We start from the raw sequence: 18,897 nt of genomic DNA, 5'->3' as shown, positions 1-18,897 counted from the left end.
TCACTAGCTACTTGTACCATGCTTGAATGCATCGGGTCCCTTCAGATAGATCGGGCGAACGTAAAGCTCTCGATGTTGGTAAATGAGACACAGCACATGATTAAACGGTTCACAAGACCAGAGTCTACGCTATTTTACCGGAAGACAATCGAAATAGCTCAAAACATTGATGTGGAGTATAAGTACACAGAATTTCTAATATGCAAGCCCAGCAAAATCGCACCATGCGAAACGGTCGCCTCCATATTGCTCGAGAGATGAGGCGCAGGTATGATTCGAAAAGAGGTAGGAAGCGGCGCTCGGGCAGGGTCAACCGGTTCGTCGCGATAATGATACAATGGAAAAAGCGCCAATCCGTATTCTCTCGTCAATGAGGGCATCGACCGGACAATACTCCATTTCCCAGATAAGAAACAGGTCTGGCCCATTTAAAAGGTGAATTCGGCATGTGGTTGGTGCTGGAGGTCGGCTTTGCCCTTCGGACGGGGCTTCGTGATGGATTCGATGTTGAGTCTCTCCTCAACCTTCGCTTGGATCTCGTCCTCCTTGGTCTTAATCCACTCCTCAAACGGCAAGGGATCTTTCAGTCCCATCCTTTCCCGCTCTTTCTGGAACTTCTCTTGGATTGCCGGAGTCTGCATGACCTTGTAGCGAAGCTCCCATCCGAACATGCCGAGATCCTTAATGCGGCCGTTCTTATCGCTCAAGAGGTAGTTGTCGAGACCGCCCTCCTTATAGATCGTGCGCATCGCCTCGCGCGTCACTTTGATGCGAAGGTGTTCGCCGAGCGCTTCGCTCCACACCTTCTGCCGGCGGACGTTAGGCTTCCAGCTTCGTCGTGTCTTGCCCTTGTTGCGTCCATCGGAGATTTTGTTACCGAAACGGATCATAGCACCGCCGTAGAGACCAGTGTCGGCTTGCTTGTACCACTGTCGGGGTCCATGGGGGTAGGCCGGGATGTGCTCGGGGAGTTTCTTGTTGGACTGGCATGCCGGTGATGTCGAGAATGCTCGCTTGGGTGCAGACAACGCAAGGCCGCGGAAGGCCGAGGAGAGCGAAAAGGGAGTGGCCATGTTGCAAGAGGCCAATGGCAAGTCCAATGTGAGATCTCGATAGACGAAGCAAGACGGGAAGAATTTGGGGGGAGGCTGACCGCCTTTGGCGCGGCTCCGTGACTGGCGCAGATCCCTTGCTCGCGAATTTCGGAGGCGCATCTGGAAAAGCACCTCAGTATCTTCTTTGAGCTTTATCCAGCCTTCTTTTTTGATTCCTTTGTCTTTCTTTTCACCAATTGTCCCAACTCCCGCACAGGCCAGTGGCTTTACGAAGCCGCATCTCTCCACCATGGTCCAAATCAGCGAAGTCAAGGGCAACTCGCGCGAGAACAGGACCGCCGCGCACACGCACATCAAGGGCCTGGGACTGCGTTCTGATGGCACCTCAGAGGCAGCCGGAGATGGATTTGTCGGGCAAGCTAGTGCCCGTGAGGTGCGTGACAGCTCCAAGACGATGGAGACAGATCCTTTCGATGGAGAACCGCGGCTAACTTCTAGAATGCGATCAACAGGCATGCGGTGTGGTAGTCGACCTCATCAAAGCAAAGAAAATGGCCGGCCGGGCTGTCCTGCTCGCCGGTGGGCCCGGTACCGGAAAGACTGCGCTCGCTCTCGCCGTATCACAGGAATTGGGAACCAAGGTTCCTTTCTGCCCCATCGTTGGCAGCGAGATCTACTCTGCAGAGGTCAAGAAGACGGAGGCGTTGATGGAAAACTTCCGACGAGCGATCGGTACGCGATGGCACAGTGATTTTGACACAAGGCGATGGCTAATACGAGACTAGGCCTGCGAGTTCGGGAAACCAAGGAGGTGTACGAAGGTGAAGTTACAGAGCTTACCCCGGAGGAGACTGAGAACCCGCTGGGCGGCTACGGACGCACAATTAGCCATTTGATTATCGGATTGAAGTCGGCCAAGGGCACCAAGAAGCTTCGCCTGGACCCCAGCATCTACGAGGCCATCCAGAAGGAGCGGGTCACCGTGGGAGACGTCATCTACATTGAGGCCAACACCGGTGCCTGCAAGCGTGTCGGACGGTCAGACGCCTACGCGACTGAGTTTGATCTCGAGGCGGAGGAGTATGTGCCCGTGCCAAAGGGCGAGGTTCACAAAAAGAAGGAGATTGTCCAGGACGTGACCCTGCACGACTTGGATATGGCCAACGCCCGGCCGCAAGGTGGCCAGGATGTTATGAGCATGATGGGCCAGTTGATGAAGCCCAAGAAGACCGAAATTACGGACAAGCTGCGCCAAGAGATCAACAAGGTGGTCAACCGGTATATCGACCAGGGTGTCGCCGAGCTGGTTCCCGGTGTGCTCTTCATTGACGAGGTCCATATGCTGGATATCGAGTGCTTCACATATCTGAACCGTGCTCTTGAGTCCACCATCTCACCCATCGTTATTCTGGCCTCCAACCGCGGCAACACTGTTATCCGGGGCACCGACGACATCAGCGCTGCCCACGGTATCCCGCCCGATCTCCTGGCCCGTCTCCTCATTATTCCCACCAATCCCTACAGCCCCGAAGAGATCAAGACTATCATCCGCCTCCGCGCGAAGACGGAGAGCCTCAACATTACTGAGCCCGCGCTTGAGAAGGTTGCCGAGCACGGCAGCAAGGTCAGCCTGCGGTACGCCTTGCAGCTGCTGACTCCGGCGAGCATCCTGGCCCGCGTCAACGGACGTCCTGGCGGTATCGAGGCTGCGGACGTTGCGGAGTGCGAGGATCTCTTCCTTGATGCGAAACGCAGTGCATCGATTGTCGCTCAGGACAGCAGCAAGTTCCTTCAATAGAAGCGGGATATTGCTAGGATTGGGAACAGCGACTGAGGGAGTTCCATGACATGTATACCACGGGGGTATTTTTTTTTGGTTTATTTGAAAAGGCGAATTGTGCTAGTGTAGGCCTGACTTTTACGCTAATGCTACCTGATGTTACTGGATTCGATCTGACTTGCAGTTTCATGTAGAGTAAGGGACAGTGTATTAAGCACTGTATCTGCTGATCATTGCGGGACCTGCAGGATGCACCCGGTACTGAGTTTCGTCCGAAGTTCTAAACAAATCTAACTCTTCATCTTTCCATCATCTCATGAATGCTACTTATCACCGGTGAATCCGTTGTAACCCCGGCCTCGGTCGAATCACGTGCGGGAACCGTCCCCCCCCCCCCTCCCCCAACCTCCCAATCGCCTCATTACTCCGTCTCGCATTTGGATTTGGTTGCGACAGCCTAGCGCCTTCTGGATTCATTCTTTACCCTTCTACGAAAGAGGAACCGGACTCGGCAAGATTCTTTGAACCGAAACTCCGCCCCCAGCTCCTGAACCGCGTCACCCGCTCCCCCAGATAACGGTGGAGCCTCCGGTCCCAACTGCCACTTGATCTTCACGACTCGATCTTCACGCAAGAAATAACGAAAGCCTTCTTTCTGAAATTACATAACTCCTTACAACCATCAAGATGTCGAACCCTCTCGACACAGACGCCGGCTCGGAGATGTTCGCCAGCTATGAGAATGAGCTGAAGCTCGTCCAAGCGGATCTGAACCAAAAGCTCGACCAGATCGCCGAAGCCAGCGGCGAGCAGCGCAAGGCCGCAATCCGGTCCGCCGAGCAAGTGCTCGACGAAGCAACAGAGTTGGTAAGTAGCCAACAAACCAGCAATCACTTGACCTCTCCAGACTCCGCCCAGTCTCCAGACCACTTTTACTAACGACTTGGAACAGCTGGACCAACTGCGAATGGAAAAGCAAAACATCCCATCAGCAGCACGATCCAAAGTCAACATGCGCTTCCGGAACTACTCAACAGACGTCGACGAGATCAAGCGCAAGCTGAAGTCTCTCTCCGACGACCGCAAAGCGCTATTCGGCGACCGGTACACCGACGACCCCATCGACGAGCAACAGGAGCAGCGCCAGCAGCTACTGTCGGGGACTGATCGGCTGGAGCGCAGTTCGGCGCGGCTGCAGGCGAGTCAGCGACAGGCGCTGGAGACGGAGGACGTGGGCCGTAATGTGCTGTCGGATCTGTACGGACAGCGGCAGACGATCCAGCACACGCGGGACAATCTGCAGCAGAGTGAGGGATACGTGGACACTAGCATCAAGACTTTGAGGGGCATGGCCCGTAGGTACTGATTCCTTTCACCTTTTCCGTTGATTTGCGCAAGTGGACTGACTGACATTGAATAGGATGGCTACGAATCGGATGATCACTATCGCTATTATCACGGTCCTCGTCCTTTTGATTTTCGCAGTGATTTACGGCAAGTTCCATTAGCGTTTGGAAGTTATCAGGCGTTTTGACTCGAGGATTTTTCGCTTCCGTTTGAGATGTTGTATGCTAGCATTTTCGTGAGTTGACGTGAGCGAGAGCTCCGTCTTGATAGTGACTCGCATTGTAATCGAATACTTGATATCATGCAAGATGACCTTGAACGTTCTTGTTGTCTACACATAGAGCAGTGCTCGGTAACAGCCACCAGATTCAAGAACTCAACGATATACTACCAAACTCATGACGGAACAAACAAGCGTGCTCATTAATGGGGTATCTCGCAGTGCAACCAAAAAGAAAACGCCATACCAAACCCAAAACGACCGCGCCCATCGAGGGGCACTAATTCATAATCCTCATGCCACCAAAAGCCGCATTGACGACGACGCCCACGAAAACCGCAACTCCTTTCCTCCAACTCCAAACCCCCTCCTCCCTCCTCAACCACATAGCACACCCGATAGGCCAAAAGAACCCCATCACCGCCCCCCAAAAGCATATCATCCATAGCACTCCGCGACCCAGACCCAAACCCGCCTTCATCATCACTACCACCCTCCCCACCGGCCTGCGCCAACGCAGCCGTCGACCCCTCATCCATCCATCTATCCTCTAGATCACGCAGTTCCTCGCCCGTCGGCATGGTATCCGGCGTTCTGGAGACGGATTGTACAGCCAGGAACTGCGATCTCAGGGCTGTGACTTCCGCGGCCGTGAAACCTGCCGAGAGGAGGCGGTCAAAGCCACGGGGTGCGGGGGTTGTAGTTGCGGGCGGAGGTGGTGGGGATGCACGCGTAATAGAAGAGCGGAGTGTACTTGGGGCTTGTTTCTGTTTCTGAACGAGTAGTGTAGATGCCATCGCTGCTTCAGCGGCCAGGTCTGTTTCTGGAAGTGCGATATCGCCGATGGAGCAGTGGATGTAGATCCTACTCCTGGTATCCCGGACGGGCTTTTTGCCTTTTCCATTGGGGGATTCCGTCTCATCTTGTTCCTCTGGGTGGGGTGTGCGGGATGGAGATGGGGGGAGCTTGAGGGAGGTTGCTAGGGCGGTTGCGTCTTCTAAGCCGCGGCCAGAGTAAATGAGGCGCAGGCGGTGGGAGGAAAGTGTTGAGGGGAGTTCGGCGCGGATCAGTTGTTTGAGACCTGCGCCTGTTGTTGTTTCTGGCGTTGGGACGTCGAGGGGAAGGTCCGGGATTGAGGCAGAGAAGCGGACGATTATGAGGAGGGCGTCGGCGACCGGATCGCTGGCGACGGTGCCATAGGGAGAGAGTAAGGCCGGTGATGCCATTCTCTTTTCTCTCCGTTGCTCAAGTCTGTACTATGGGTACCTGCCCGGGATCATGGATGTGTTGGAGCTATGTTGGAGTTGGCGGCAACTCCGCCGGCCGAGCCCCCATCATGTGACATCAGCGATGCAGGAACCATTTCCATGAATTTAAATTGTAGTATTGAAAAGTAACTGAATCATTTGAAGATACGAAATAAACAGTTGATCGTAAATAAGGTGGAAGTGGTATGTGTTGCTGATATTTTTGTCATTTCATTCATAGTCAATTGGACTGTTCTATACAGGTAATATCGCATCTGGATCTGCAACTTCCAACACAGACAGAAGAGATACGGAAACAAAAGAGAACACAGTTTAGCCTCTATGGCCAATGGCTTCTATGAGCAAGGCCAAAGCAGCATCCTCGGACCTTTCCGAGGGAAACGAAGGAGGGGCAAAACAGGCCCGGCAAAAGGATTGCAAAAGGATTGCAAGAGAAAGTATTGACTGGATATAAAACGTATGTACTGGGCCGCTAAAACGGTCCCAAGTCCCAGACACTCGTGGAAATAAAACGCCATCCGATGCACCGTAAATGAAGACGCCGAGAAACGGAATAGTGAACACATTGAGAAAGAGCGCCTAGACCATGAAGGACTCTCCGCATCCGCATGATTCCTCTGTTGTCATGAGTCAGCCCACCGAACTCGAAACGTAATTGCAGGTATTTGCCGGGGAAACTTACTGATGTTGGGGTTGTTGAAGACGAACCGCTGGCTCAGCTTATCTTGGTGCCAATCCATTTCACTGCCGATAATGCTGAACAAGGCCTTGCTATCGATCAAAACCTTGACTCCGTCTTGTTCCACCACTTCGTCAAACTTGCCCGGCTTCTCCACGTACTCGAGGTGGTAGGCCAGGCCTGAGCAGCCGCGGTTCTTGACACCCACCCGGATATACTTTGGCTCGGGGTTGTCCATGAGCTTGCGAAGTTGTTGGATTGCCAGCGGCGTCACTTTCATCGCAGCCTTTCTTGGCCGCAATGGCCGTCGGGGCTTCGGGGAAGTCTTGGATGCTGTCGAGGAGGCGGGCTTGGTCTTCTGGGCCTCGCCTTCTCGCACGCTGACCTGGGACGACTCTTGTTGTGAAGAGGTCTTCGGGTTCTCCGAGGGGGGAGGGAATTCGGCGGAAATCGAGGTGTCCTGGCCGCCGGAGTTGCGGGGTGGCGGGAAAGATGAAGGGAGTGTGTGTGGGCGGTAGGCAGTAGCGGTCTGCATGTCTCGCTTAGAAGACTGGTGGGCGCTTCCGTAGGAGGAGAAGCAGCGCAGAGCGCCGCGGGGAGCAGCGGAGGGCAGAGCCCAGCGGAGGAGTGTGGCGGATGATGTCACCGGACGGTGCATGGTGCTGCAGAAACTCATGATGAGGAGCAATCGATGAGGTGAGGAGCTCTGCAAAGACGGCTAAAGACACATATGAAGCACGGTCGGAATGAGAGTGGGATGGGGGTAAGTGGTAAAAGGACGAAAGTGAGAGAAAGTTCGCAGTGTTTGTTCCCCGGTGGCCTCGGGGGGCGGCTTAGTCAAATCCGTTGCATGATGTGGATGCAGCCAATCAGCGTGCAGCTATTTAGGATCTTCGCGGTGGCGCCACTTTAAACTGCTTTGTCCTGAGGATTCACTTGACTAGCGAGTCATTTCTGGTTAGATCGTCTTAAATCACTCTTCCTAACTGGCTACACATTAGAGCAAACATCATATGAGCAACATACCATGCGACGAAAGGATCGCCCCCAAGGTCATCGTACCTTGCGCGAATCGGAAGCTGAGTCATCCTCCGCATGGCCAAGAACCGATTTCCGGAAGCTGCTGACACCTCCGCATGGCGGTGCAACTGAGCGCCGAGGGGTAGTCGAGCTGACTTGGAGTGAAGTCATCGCCTATAGTTTATTTCCCCGGTAGTGCATACTATCTACAATCCAGAAATGAAATCACACCAATAAATCCCATTATTCAACCTTATATCAACCTTGTACCCCGTATCTCAAAAGGACATGTGGCTGGATCCGCTGACAAAGTGGCTGGTGCCAAGCTGCTCCGGACTTGGACTTCGATGTTGAAACACGTCAAAGAAACATCTCTCTGCCTCGGCGACGTGTAGATCATTCCTCCGTGAACCATGGAGGCATCGCCCCTCACCCAGCAAAGTAGACCCGAGACCTTTCAGCCGAAGATCGTCCAGCTCTACGAGACTCTTTTTAAAGTATGTTACACCCCCCCCCCCCCCCACCAAGTGCCAGTCACCAGCTGATATTCCTAGGCCGACGATGCTGAGCATTCCGAGGGCTTCTGGAGGGAGTTCTTCCTGCTGTCTCCCAATAGCAGCCGGCTGCACGCACTGCTAGATGGTCTGAGCCCAGACGACACATTGAGTCTGCAGGTCAGCCGTTTCCCCGTGTTTACGACCTACATGGTTCTAACCTTCTTTCAGACGCAAACGAAGCATCTTTTCTCCCGCGCAATTCGCGAGGCAGCTGCTGGTATCGCCCCGGCTGATTCTTATGCTTTGGATGTGGGTGTTTAATCCGGTCTGCGCAAGAACGTGTTTGCTGATGCTCGTCTCAGACATTGTCGGTCTTTTTGACCAGTGTATTGAGCAAAAAATACACAAACCCCAGCTCAGACGTCATCACAGTCCTAGCCGGGCTTGACGAAGTCGATCATGTCATCTCCGATTTTGTCTCCGTCCTGGACAACATCATTCGCACTGGCAGTAGCCGTGAGTAAACAAGGCTGGAGTCTACTATAGTGAAGCTAATTGTCCCTGTCAGTTGAGGTACGCCGCAGGGCAATCAGAGTGGCCATCGCCATGACCAGTGGGGCATACAAGACCAGCCTCGTCTCCTATTTCACCCACCGGGATCTCTTCCCATCGCTGATGAAGGTATGGTCTATAAACGCTCTGTGAAAGAGCTCCGCTAATAATAACAGTATGTAAATGACTCTGATACCCCGATGCAAGTCTTCGACCCCTTCCTTTTGCTGGGGCTGTTGGCAAATTACAACAAATTCGAATTCCAAAATCCCTACCAGCTTCGACTCGACGATTTTGTCAATGAGTCGAGCACTCAAAAGATCGTCAAGGGCGTCGGTCTCTCTTGTGGTGGCCTACGTAATGGCTATATCGCTGTGCAGGATGATATACCCGAAGGCTGGAACTTGACCAGCACTCTAATTTTCTTCGGTCTGCGGGCCATTACACCCGGCGCACGAGACAAAGCGAATCCTCCCACGGCTGAGGAAGCAAAGGCGATGTTTGCTGCACTGTAAGACCTCAAACCCCCAAGTGAAATCCAATTGCATTTGCTAACAAAACTAAGACCGGCTCAAGAGGCCGCCATCCTGATGGCGACGTACGACTTTACAAACTCGAACAAGCTTTTCGGTTACCACATGGTTCACATGATGCCAGAGAACAAAACCGAGGAGTCACCATTCTCAAGCTTCCTCTCCTTGGCCTCCTACCTCCAGCAACACGCGTACCGCTCCGTTAGAAGCTCACACTACGCCGAGCTAAGCCTGTTCACCCTACGCATCCTCGTCGAAGACCCAACCCTCTGCAAGCACATCTGCAGCGATGAAAGCAAGCGCACAGTCCGGCTCTGCCGCCAGCGCCAGCCCTACCTCCCCCTAGTCGCCGGGGATCGGGTACTAGCAACAGTAACCTTTGACATAATGATCGACACACTCACGCACAACCTCCGCCGACGACTTGACGCGAACATCTACGGCCACGCGATCGCAATCATCCTCCGCCTCCTAACCTACCTCTCCATGAACAAAATCCGCCTCACATACCACTGGTCCGAGCTTTGGCGCACTCTCCTCTCAACAATGCGCTTCTTGACAACCTACGCCACCGACCTAAGTACCAACCATAAAATCCACCTCCTAACCAACTCCCTCGCCGACCTGATGGCCTTCTGCGTCTCCGGAGGAGACACATTCCTCCCAGACCCCGCCTCTTACGACGACCTATTCTACAAGCTCGTCGAAACCGGGCCCGTGATCTCTAAATTCCGCGACGTCTACTTCCGAGACTCAAAAGACAACACCCATGCCGCAGCAGTTGACACCCTGCTCTCCGTCTCGACGCACTTCTACGCCCTCCTCTTCCAGTCCGAAGGCGATGCAGCTGCGACTGTGGCGCCTAGTCCGAAGCCGGATGGCGAGCCGACGCCTGTTGCGCTGCCGGCGATTAAGAAGAGGAATTTGAGTCCGAAGGAGGTGCATCGGATTATCAAGCAGGGGTATGATACGCTGAGTATTCAGCCTCCGGAGGGGTTGACGACTTGGTCGCGGTGGAGGGAGACGGACTGGAAGGGTGAGTTGAAGAGGGCGGCTAGGTGTGCGGTTGATGATGCGCGGCAACTTGTTGCTTGAGTTGGGAGTGGTAGAGCTTGACTCTTCCGTTTGTGTTGGTTTACGGGATGGAGAAGCATTGTTTTTGTCTGTGATATCCAGTGGAGATACAGCATTCGGCATGAAAATATGGGAATTTGCCTTCATGAATCTTCTAGGGGTGTAGTTCTAGCCAAGGGAATGGGCTAACGTACGATCTGTGACTGAAGAGTCATCGTGATACTTTTGTATTTCCGGTAGCCTAGCCTCAACTAAGAGGCCGAAATAAGATAAATCCTAGTGAGCTGAGTAAAGATATTGGTGAGCTGAGTAAAGATATTGAAAACGAACCCCATAAGGAAAATCCACGTGCCCCCTTAGCGGAGGCGATGCCCGTTGGAAACCCGGCCAGAAAAGCACATAAGAATAGATGCCGGGTGGAAAGGTGCGCCGAAAGAAAAACCTTTGTGAAATGGGCCAGCATAAGCTGGGAATGACGAGCATTCGGAGAACAGAAAAGAGAAGTCGGTGCGGGTATGTGGTAAAATGATATTAAGACGAGTCCTCGTCCTCGTAGGAGTCCTCAGCAGGAATGTACTCGGTGCGGAAATACTTCTCGGAGTTTCGGCTCAGCCAGAGAGACAACTTGGAAATCTCCTCGCGCATGCGCTGAGTGTTCTGGATGTCCATGTTGGTCTGAGCGAGGAGCTCAGGGAGGAGACCTGTCGGGTAGAAAGTCAGTCAAAAGGGCACGGGAAAGGATTACCAAGTGACTACTTACTGAAGAGACGAATGAGGTGCTCGCCTCCGTAGATATCAACGGGTCCCTTGCCGGATTCCTGGAACTGCTTGCGGAAGACACGGTACTGGGCACGCTCGTAGCGGTAGAGGAGGACACGGTCAAGCATGACGTCGAAGTACTCGAGCATACCCGAGATGACCTCGTCGAGAACGTCCACATCGATACGGTTGTCGGCGCGCTTGGGTTCCTCCTCGTCGCGCCAGTCCTGGAGGATCTGGCGGACGGGCTTAGGGGCGGGCAGCTTGACGACGCTGCCATTCTTGGTGACGCGCTCCCAGTCATCGACGATGAGAGACTTCAAGTTGTCGGGCATCACGATGCGGATGGAGGGACGGGTGTTGAAGCTCTCTTCCTGTTCAATGCCGTTAACTTCCGACTCTTCGCATTTGTGGTAGTCGTCCTCGGAGTCAAAAACGGACGGAAGGTCGTCAGGGGGATCAGACACGTCCGAAAGATCTGAAGAATCATAGTCTCTGAGATCTTCGAGCTCCTCGGGATCAGGTCCAGTGTTTTTGATGCGAGCCATGGTGATGGTGTAATCGGAGAGATGGTGGAGGAAGGACGAGAGAGAATATGAGGGGATGAGAGACACAAATTACATGATGACTCGTGGGGAGAGACGCAACGACGACGTTCGGAAAGGAGCAAGCAAACGAGGGCAGGCAACGTACTTTCTCGATATCATTCTCACCACGGGCCCGCTTGCCAGCACGGCCAGGCACCGAGTTGCCGCGCTCCTCACTGTCACGTACGGAGCTGCGGTCAGACATGGCCCGCTTCTTGGAAGCAGGCTTAACCTGCTTCTGTCGGACAGAAGCCTCGACCTCGCGGCGGAGGTTGGAAGCCAGTTCGCGGTTCTCTTCGGTTGCTTTTCTGAGGCGATCCTCAAGTACCCAGTCATCCCATCTACTCGAGAGTGGTCAGCACATGATGCTAAAAAGATATGGCAGATACCGCCACCGGTAAGAGAGAAGTGAGAGTATCCCAGTACTGTAGGGCAAGGGCAAGCAAGTGAGGTTGGGAGGGGGGTCAATACAGATAACGCTTGTTGGGGTCCGGGACCCAGCGCAGTTGCTCACGATACATGACGGTCAAGCTGAAGTTGGTGCAGATGAACGGGAGGCAGGGTTGGGCAAGACGAGATGGGGGAGATGGATGAAGCCGGGGTGGGAAAGAGAGAGGGCACGATCAAGATCCGACACGGAAGACGAGCATGTGGCAGTGGAAGGGAGTGCGTGGAGGCAGGAAAGATGATTAAAAGGAGTACATACGTATTCTTCCAGCCTTTGTAGTGGACCAGGTACTCATGGGGGCTCTTCTTGTCAGAGGGGTCCTTCAGGCGCACATCGAGGATCTTGGCATCGTAGAGCAACTCTTGGTGGAAGCACAGGACCTTCTCGTCCTTGCTGTACATGGATGGAGGCATGATTGCACCAGAAAAAAAAAGAAGGGGGGGAAATGGAACAGGAAAGAAGGAGAGGGGAGACGAAGAAGTTAAGTTTCGTTTTGGGGCGAACGGAGAACTTCTGCGTTGCTTCAAGCCGCGATTCTGAACGGCGAATGGGGTCGTTCGCTTGGTCGACGATTCAAGGCTGCAACGTGATTGTTCTCACGCACTTCCTGACTAGAATTTCACGCGGGAGTTCTATTATCGACTCTCGACCGCTGCGACGATGCCTAGGGCGATGCCTGGACTGCCTGTCCTTGATAATGCCACTGGAACGTTCTGCCCAGGGTAGGAGGAGACTTGTTGCACTCCTATAGATAAAACTTGAGCCCTCAATGGGTCTGAATTTGCCGTACAGTCGATTTGGACAAGTTAGATCGTAGTACTGGTACTTCTGAACGCGTGAGTGGATGGGCGTCGGGTGATGGAAGAGGTTGATGGAAAGGCGGAGCGGCCCCTTGAAGACTGGGTCCGCGCGGGAACAACTTCACCGTTGACAACTACCGTGCTGCAGTTGTACAACTGCTTGTCTCGTGCTTTCTGGCTACTTACTGCTTGAATAGAGCCCTGATACTTTTTCCAACGGAGACTTGACAGTCGCCACGGCCTACTTTCCGCGCGTCCGCGTCCTGCCACATTCGGGAGACGTGACGCGATTTCGCGATAAGGAGCTATCCACCGCAGGCAATGTGATTGCACATGCTCTATCACCATTTTCATTGTTTCCGAGAAGAATGCCAAGCTGCTGTCAATTATGGCGCCCTCAGAAGAATCTATTTTGAGCAATTTTCTGCTCTCGCCGGCACCGCTGCCGACAGTGCTGTCCCTGCAGAAATTCACAGAGCTCTTCCCAAAGCGCCTGCGGAACCACCCACACATCCGCACAGTGTACCGGGAGCTGCAGCAAGTCCGTGAACATGACATGGACCGAGTCAATGAAAACATTGACCAAGAGCTGAAGCAGGGCGAGCGGCAAAAAGCCGAGCTCCGCAAGGCCACTCTTGCTGCCGGAGTGGAAGCTGCCAGTGAAGAGGAGCAGCGAGAGATGAACGTGGATCTCCATCTATTTGGCCAGAACCACACCGATCCCGAGGATTACCACTCAGTGGCCAGTCTCCTAGCTGAAATGGATGCAGCTTGTGCCACCATCGAACGTGAAATCTCCGATGTGGACCGTGAAGCTGAGGATATTCTCAAAGAGCTCAATACCACTGTTGGGAACATGAGCGACCTTCGCTATGGCAAGCTGCAGGGGCCTGCAGGTACTTCCAGCAATGTGGCTGAAGAAGCCATCAAGGGCCTGCAAAATCTTGAAGATGCTTGCTACAAGAGCAATTCGTGAAATGAACCTATTCATATGAATGGCCTATGTAACCAATCTACTTCAAGATCCTTCACTTGCATCCGGCTTGATATGGCCATGTTCAATGGTCAGAGAACATACCTAGGTAAGTGAGCCCGTCCAGCAAGATGGACCTGACGCTGACCTTGAAAGCACTTTTGAGGGCGTGGAAATATGTGGCAATCGATAGGGTGTTTGTTACCCTGCACCTAGAATCCAGGACCCTATTCTGAAACAGGCGTCTCTCAATGATGCTCCTCGTTTGGGCACATCTGCCCTAAAACTGACGCCTTTCTACCAAATGCCTGAGCCACCGTGGGAAATGAATGGTGCCTCTATGCAGGATCTCAGTCTATCAGAAGACATCCTGGTCATCCTGGTTATTAAGAAGAGACTAGAGTCATCTCATGCTACCGCCGCCTCCATCTACGTGGCGGGTGATTGTCAGCTATTCATCGCATATTTTGTCCCAAATCATGGAATGAGAAATACATGGCATTGAGCATTATCAATTGTATCAACTAGTAGAAGTTTTCGTGGCTTTCCAGTATCATTGTGTAGTTCTGCACTCCCACCAAAAATGGCAAAATAGCACTCTACACTCGTGTGGGGTTGATCGCCCGCACGCGACCCGCCCGCGTCGCGCGTCACCTTCATTTCCACACCAACTGAAGCAATCCCACACACCCCTCAACAACCATGCCTTCAATCCAATTGCACCCACGTTCCACTGCATCATCTACTGCGGCAACAGATGCATCATGCTTCCCCATCACGAATCCACTCCCCCAACTCCTCCAAACACCCTCCGGCCTTGCCCTTCTCGAGCTTCAGGGCACAATCAATCTCTCAGAATACGAGCAAGATACGAGCTCAGACGGATCCTCCGAGTCTAATGCCCCGTCTTACGAGACTCCGATCGGGAAGATCATGTTCCCGGACTACTCGTCCCTCAACCCGGATGACACTAAGTGGATGAAGAGGGCATATCTGTACGTCGGTCGGTACCAGCGCATGACTGGCGAGGTCAAGAAACTGCTACGGCCGATCGCTGTGTTGCAAAAGCGCGCCGGGTCTTCAGAGGCGGAGGAGTTGGAGGTTGTTGAGATTGTGCGATACAAGGTGTTCTTCAAGAACCGACCGGAGCCTGTGAATGACATTTGAGCTGGGCTCGGGGACACCTTCTTGGTTTATGAAACAGAAGAATGAGCCAAGCGGATATTTCTCAATCGGTACAGCCCATCTAGTCCTCTGGCGAGGCTTACTCTGCGCTGAAACTACCCTGTGTCAGTCGGGTACAGCACTCTGAGTACATCCACTACGGCGTGCCATGTGCGCGCATGCAAATCCTCGACACCTTACTCTCTTGATCCCTGCCATTCCAAAAAAGAAATTAGGGGATGCGGCACCCCAGGCGGCCAACAAGCTCGGATGTCAACATTCAAGGATGGACTTATGGACCATGGGTTTCCGCTTTCCAAACTGGGAAAGCAGAACCAAGACAAGATAACTATTGTTGGAATGGAATGCCAACTTTGATTTACTTGCGAAGTGTATAGTGCGGTATAGGTGTTTACGCCTCATGCCCATGAACAAGGAGAAAGATTAGAGACGATGCGAAGTCTTATTTAGAATAGAAGAGTTGCGCTTTTTGTCTCTACAGCATTGATTTGCGTTACATTCCTAGAGAAATCAATAGGAGATACCTTCAAGCCATCTTTAGAAACATCAAGTATATTAACAGGAATCCGCCCCAGTTGCATTCTATGAACAGCATACTTTTCTCGTTATTTCTCCTTTATCGACAATACTATCAACGTATTTCAGGAGCCCGACGCTGGAACATCGCCTATCCCTAAAACCCTAAATCCTCCTTCAGTCTCTCACCGGCAATCTCAACCGGCTTCGACTCCTGGAGCATGAACAGGACACGTGCCCACTCCGATAAGCAAACATAGATATCTTTAGATGCAAGTCAAGTCACCAAGGTTGCAATTCCTGGTACTAAGGACCGGGTTGTTAGGTCAGTCATGTCTAACTAGAAGTGCTATACCCAGTTAGGCTTGGTGCACCTACGGAGCCATGCCTAATCCGAAGAGCTAAGCCTAATTTGAAGTCTTCGTCTATGAATAACTACTACGTATCCCATGGGAGTTCGGATTTTTACCACTTTCTCTTGCTTCCTAAGATTTCTTAATCCACTATTCCCGCTTCCTTCATAGGTACCCTTTCTTTCCCCTTTGGACTTCCGACTCTCATCCTAAACCAAGAACAGAATAGCATTCCTCTCTTATTCCTCTCATTTACCTCTCATTTGCCTCTCATTTACCTCTCATTTACCTCTCATTTGCCTCTCATTTACCTCTCATTTACCTCTCATTTACCTCTCATTTACCTCTCATTTACCTCTCATTTACCTCTCATTTACCTCTCATTTACCTCTCATTTACCTCTCATTTACCTCTCATTTACCTCTCATTTACCTCTCATTTACCTCTCATTTACCTCTCATTCATCACAACATCACTTTATCTTTCGTCCAGTTCACTTATCACTCTCCTTGTCCCTCATTCACTCCTCATTTGGTTGCGGCCACCCAAGTTGGGCATCCGGAGCTGATATACGTTTTCTCCCCTGAACTAACCTATCTTTAGACTCAATACATTTCTGGATACAGTTAGGTATCTGTGGTTGATCCGTGGGTCTTCCACGTCCACTTTGCTGGCGCAAAAGCGACTTATACTCCCTGGGACTTTGCATCCCAATTCGAACGCGGAGGCCATAGGGTGCAAAGGTCTGTCTATAAAAAGCCCCTACTTTCCACCTCTGCCCTCTTTCTGTTTTTCTTCTTCCACCTCTCCTATAGTGTTCATCACGACACTACTTTGTCTTTCATCAACTCACTCAAGTCACTCTCCTTCTCCCTCCTGCTCGACTTCAAGATTCCTTTTTTTTTTTTGTTTTCGTTCAGGATGAGCTCCATGGCTTCATCCAGCGCGAGCCGTAGCCGCGCAAGCGCACACTCGCGTAGCTTTTCATCTTCGGTGTTGACCCACGAAACTTTGCTGTTGAGCAGCGAGGTGAAGGTCGATGAAAATGGTTGGGTTCACTCCCCACGACGGGTGGGAGGGCCTACTCTGTGTTCACTCCCGGTCCTAGTTGACCGCGTCAGCGACCAGTACAATGAACGGACAGGATTCTACAGCAATGAGCTTCACATTCTCACTGAGGCTAAGGCAATCCTCCGAACTCACGGCATCACTTCCGAGCAAGTCCTGGCTCTAGGACGACGGTCGTTTACCGACCGGGAACCTGAACCCATTCCGACCGTGCTCGTTATGATGGATCATCAGTCAGTTAATAATAACTGGCTTATTGCCGCGAAAGAGATACATCGAAAGCTTGTTGGTGAATTTCGAGGGATCTCCGTCGAGATTATTGATGAGCGGCTCAATACGCGGATGCACTGCTACCCCGTCGAGCGAAGCCATTCCGTATTCGAGAAGTGGGAAAGAATCGCAAATGCGATTATGTACGACGACCTAATGAACAGGGCAGAGTGGAATGGAATCTCAATATGGCGGTACGGATCGAACTCCGACTCGAGTGAGAACCGAGTCACGCTTATTGTCAACGTCCAAGAGTCTGCCGTGGGTCCTTTTGAAACTTCCAGACAGCGAATTCATGATGTCCTTGCGGCGGAAAGGGAGGAGAACAATGTGGACATCCTGTTCCTGGAAGCTTCATTCGAGCTTTATGCCCAAACCCCTGGAGTACCAGCGGATGCTTGCACAAAGGCTCTGAAACCCGGAGTCAGTATCGGCATTGTCAACAGTTCTGCCGGGTCCTCGACTCTAGGTGGAATTGTTAAACTCAGATTTTCTAATCGTACCCCCTGGACACCATATGCCCTCACATGCTTCCACTGTGTGTTCGCCCCGGAAGGCCACCGCGCCAATCTATTGAAAATACCTGATACGGAAAGAGGTCCGTATATTCCGCTTGATATTCCCTAATAAATTCTCTTTCAAGAATGTATTGCTGAGAAAGATGTCATATTAACTATAGCTTTCCAGAAAGTGCTTCAGAATCCTGTTCAGCCTGGGGATGATCCAGCGCAAAATTTTCTGAGAGTTGAGCAACCTTCAACCGTTGACCTCAACCAGTCTATCAAAAGTACAGATGGTGAAATAAGCGAAATCAAATCCGAGAAGTTCATGGACTGGAAGGTCCAGGCGGATAAGATTGCACTCGATCCATCCGATGGTTTTTTGGATGAACGCGAGAAAGGAAGGTACAATAAATCGCAGGTGCAAATTGCGAAACTTGAAAACAGGAAGGCGAAATTTCGACGTTACCGGGATAAAAACGACCTAGGAAGACTATTCGCGGGTAGTGGCTTTGGCCGAATCAAAGATTCACCCAACCGACGAGGGATTTCATCCGACCAAAAGAAAAGCTATATGGACTGGGCGCTGATCAAAGTCAACGAGTGGAGATTTGATCGAGAGGACGGTAAACTGCAGGGAAACAAGGTACGCATATCATTTTTTGATCGAGTTTGTTTGGGTCATAACTGACTTTGAGTTATAGCCCTTCGGATACTTGGGGACCAAAACAGATGATTTCATGCAGACGGGAAAATTCGATGCGGTTTACAACGAAAAAGTAAACGTTCGCAAGTCCGGCCGATCGACTTGGATTACCGCGGGCAAATGCAACGAGCTTTTGACGTACACATTCAAGCATGAGCAATCCCCCGGAGTTCTTGGCGGGCCTCGAGAGACCGTGACACATGAATGGACGATTAAATCGACGAATAATCAACCATTCGCAGAGCATGGGGACTCCGGTGCTTTTGTGTATGGTGCGCAAGGGCAGGTTGTAGGGATCTTGTTCGGGGGAATCCCAACTTTGGACGTGGCCTTTATGTCCGACATTCGAGACGTTTTCAAAGACATCAAAGAAGTCACTGGAGCCGAAGACGTTCGAATCGCTGATTGGACTGGGCGATAGTAATACATTTATCCATGCAGCTTTAAAATGCAGTCTATGCTTTCTGAATAATCGCCAGCCCCTTGGACTATTGAATGTCCAGGTGTATCATTAAAATTAGGTATACACAGTAGGAGTCTTGTCCTAAGCCAGTACGCTTATTTCCGCCCCCGCCAAAAACAAATAGCCGAGCGGAATTAGGACGCACTGCTACAATACATTCCGCACTCGCATCAGCGACTGTATTCAAGTTAAGAACAATATCTATACTGAATCCTACAGATTCAAAGATCCAGAAGATATAGAA

General features: G+C 51.9%; 10 protein-coding genes across 10 annotated transcripts; 6 read left to right on the top strand and 4 right to left on the bottom strand.

The window, feature by feature from the left end:
- Positions 1–428: 428 nt before the first annotated feature.
- N7498_008819 (mitochondrial 54S ribosomal protein bL28m) lies at positions 429–1,073 on the bottom strand (the record flags this gene model as incomplete). The annotated part of the gene is made up of 1 exon (XM_058455881.1): positions 429–1,073. The coding sequence occupies one exon, from the start codon at positions 1,071–1,073 to the stop codon at positions 429–431; it is 645 nt and encodes a 214-aa protein (XP_058305869.1).
- Positions 1,074–1,261: 188 nt separating this feature from the next.
- rvb1 (RuvB family ATP-dependent DNA helicase pontin) lies at positions 1,262–3,008 on the top strand. The gene is made up of 3 exons (XM_058455880.1): positions 1,262–1,488; positions 1,568–1,787; positions 1,841–3,008. Exons 1-3 carry the CDS (start codon positions 1,345–1,347, stop codon positions 2,851–2,853), a joined length of 1,377 nt encoding a protein of 458 aa, XP_058305868.1. The 5' UTR covers positions 1,262–1,344; the 3' UTR covers positions 2,854–3,008.
- A 514-nt stretch (positions 3,009–3,522) lies between these two features.
- Positions 3,523–4,343, top strand: N7498_008817 (v-SNARE protein VTI1; the record flags this gene model as incomplete). Its single annotated transcript, XM_058455879.1, has 3 exons — positions 3,523–3,702; positions 3,788–4,194; positions 4,256–4,343. 3 exons carry the CDS (start codon positions 3,523–3,525, stop codon positions 4,341–4,343), a joined length of 675 nt encoding a protein of 224 aa, XP_058305867.1.
- A 262-nt stretch (positions 4,344–4,605) lies between these two features.
- Positions 4,606–5,628, bottom strand: N7498_008816 (DSC3 family protein; the record flags this gene model as incomplete). The annotated part of the gene is made up of 1 exon (XM_058455878.1): positions 4,606–5,628. One exon carries the CDS (start codon positions 5,626–5,628, stop codon positions 4,606–4,608), a length of 1,023 nt encoding a protein of 340 aa, XP_058305866.1.
- Positions 5,629–6,249: 621 nt separating this feature from the next.
- Positions 6,250–7,025, bottom strand: isa1 (Fe-binding Fe/S cluster assembly protein ISA1; the record flags this gene model as incomplete). Its single annotated transcript, XM_058455877.1, has 2 exons — positions 6,250–6,287; positions 6,353–7,025. The coding sequence occupies 2 exons, from the start codon at positions 7,023–7,025 to the stop codon at positions 6,250–6,252; spliced, it is 711 nt and encodes a 236-aa protein (XP_058305865.1).
- Positions 7,026–7,782: 757 nt separating this feature from the next.
- Positions 7,783–10,046, top strand: N7498_008814 (ARMH3 family protein; the record flags this gene model as incomplete). The annotated part of the gene is made up of 7 exons (XM_058455876.1): positions 7,783–7,866; positions 7,924–8,043; positions 8,095–8,175; positions 8,229–8,382; positions 8,435–8,547; positions 8,595–8,929; positions 8,984–10,046. The coding sequence occupies 7 exons, from the start codon at positions 7,783–7,785 to the stop codon at positions 10,044–10,046; spliced, it is 1,950 nt and encodes a 649-aa protein (XP_058305864.1).
- Positions 10,047–10,556: 510 nt separating this feature from the next.
- N7498_008813 (Chromatin modification-related protein eaf3) lies at positions 10,557–12,232 on the bottom strand (the record flags this gene model as incomplete). Its single annotated transcript, XM_058455875.1, has 4 exons — positions 10,557–10,726; positions 10,786–11,158; positions 11,478–11,712; positions 12,078–12,232. The coding sequence occupies 4 exons, from the start codon at positions 12,230–12,232 to the stop codon at positions 10,557–10,559; spliced, it is 933 nt and encodes a 310-aa protein (XP_058305863.1).
- A 775-nt stretch (positions 12,233–13,007) lies between these two features.
- N7498_008812 (Cnl2/NKP2 family protein) lies at positions 13,008–13,595 on the top strand (the record flags this gene model as incomplete). Its single annotated transcript, XM_058455874.1, has 1 exon — positions 13,008–13,595. The coding sequence occupies one exon, from the start codon at positions 13,008–13,010 to the stop codon at positions 13,593–13,595; it is 588 nt and encodes a 195-aa protein (XP_058305862.1).
- A 699-nt stretch (positions 13,596–14,294) lies between these two features.
- N7498_008811 (Ctf8 family protein) lies at positions 14,295–14,759 on the top strand (the record flags this gene model as incomplete). The annotated part of the gene is made up of 1 exon (XM_058455873.1): positions 14,295–14,759. One exon carries the CDS (start codon positions 14,295–14,297, stop codon positions 14,757–14,759), a length of 465 nt encoding a protein of 154 aa, XP_058305861.1.
- Positions 14,760–16,567: 1,808 nt separating this feature from the next.
- N7498_008810 (uncharacterized protein) lies at positions 16,568–18,611 on the top strand (the record flags this gene model as incomplete). Its single annotated transcript, XM_058455872.1, has 3 exons — positions 16,568–17,582; positions 17,628–18,130; positions 18,189–18,611. The coding sequence occupies 3 exons, from the start codon at positions 16,568–16,570 to the stop codon at positions 18,609–18,611; spliced, it is 1,941 nt and encodes a 646-aa protein (XP_058305860.1).
- Between the last annotated feature and the right edge of the window lie 286 nt (positions 18,612–18,897).

The sequence above is a fragment of the Penicillium cinerascens genome (genome assembly GCF_028974065.1).
Source record: "Penicillium cinerascens strain IBT 15544 chromosome Unknown scaffold_4_segment0_segment0, whole genome shotgun sequence".
Lineage (NCBI taxonomy): Eukaryota > Fungi > Ascomycota > Eurotiomycetes > Eurotiales > Aspergillaceae > Penicillium > Penicillium cinerascens.
The sequence above is the reverse complement of the archived record's forward strand: the minus strand, read 5'-3'. Positions and strand labels throughout refer to the sequence as shown.

Bases quoted from the DNA above. Each gene is read 5' to 3' on its own strand.
- rvb1 (XM_058455880.1), top strand. From the start codon at position 1,345: ATGGTCCAAATCAGCGAAGTCAAGGGCAACTCGCGCGAGAACAGGACC. The intron at 1,489-1,567 runs GTGCGTGACAGC...TGCGATCAACAG, and splicing joins GGCAAGCTAGTGCCCGTGAG to GCATGCGGTGTGGTAGTCGA. The intron at 1,788-1,840 runs GTACGCGATGGC...ATACGAGACTAG, and splicing joins AAACTTCCGACGAGCGATCG to GCCTGCGAGTTCGGGAAACC.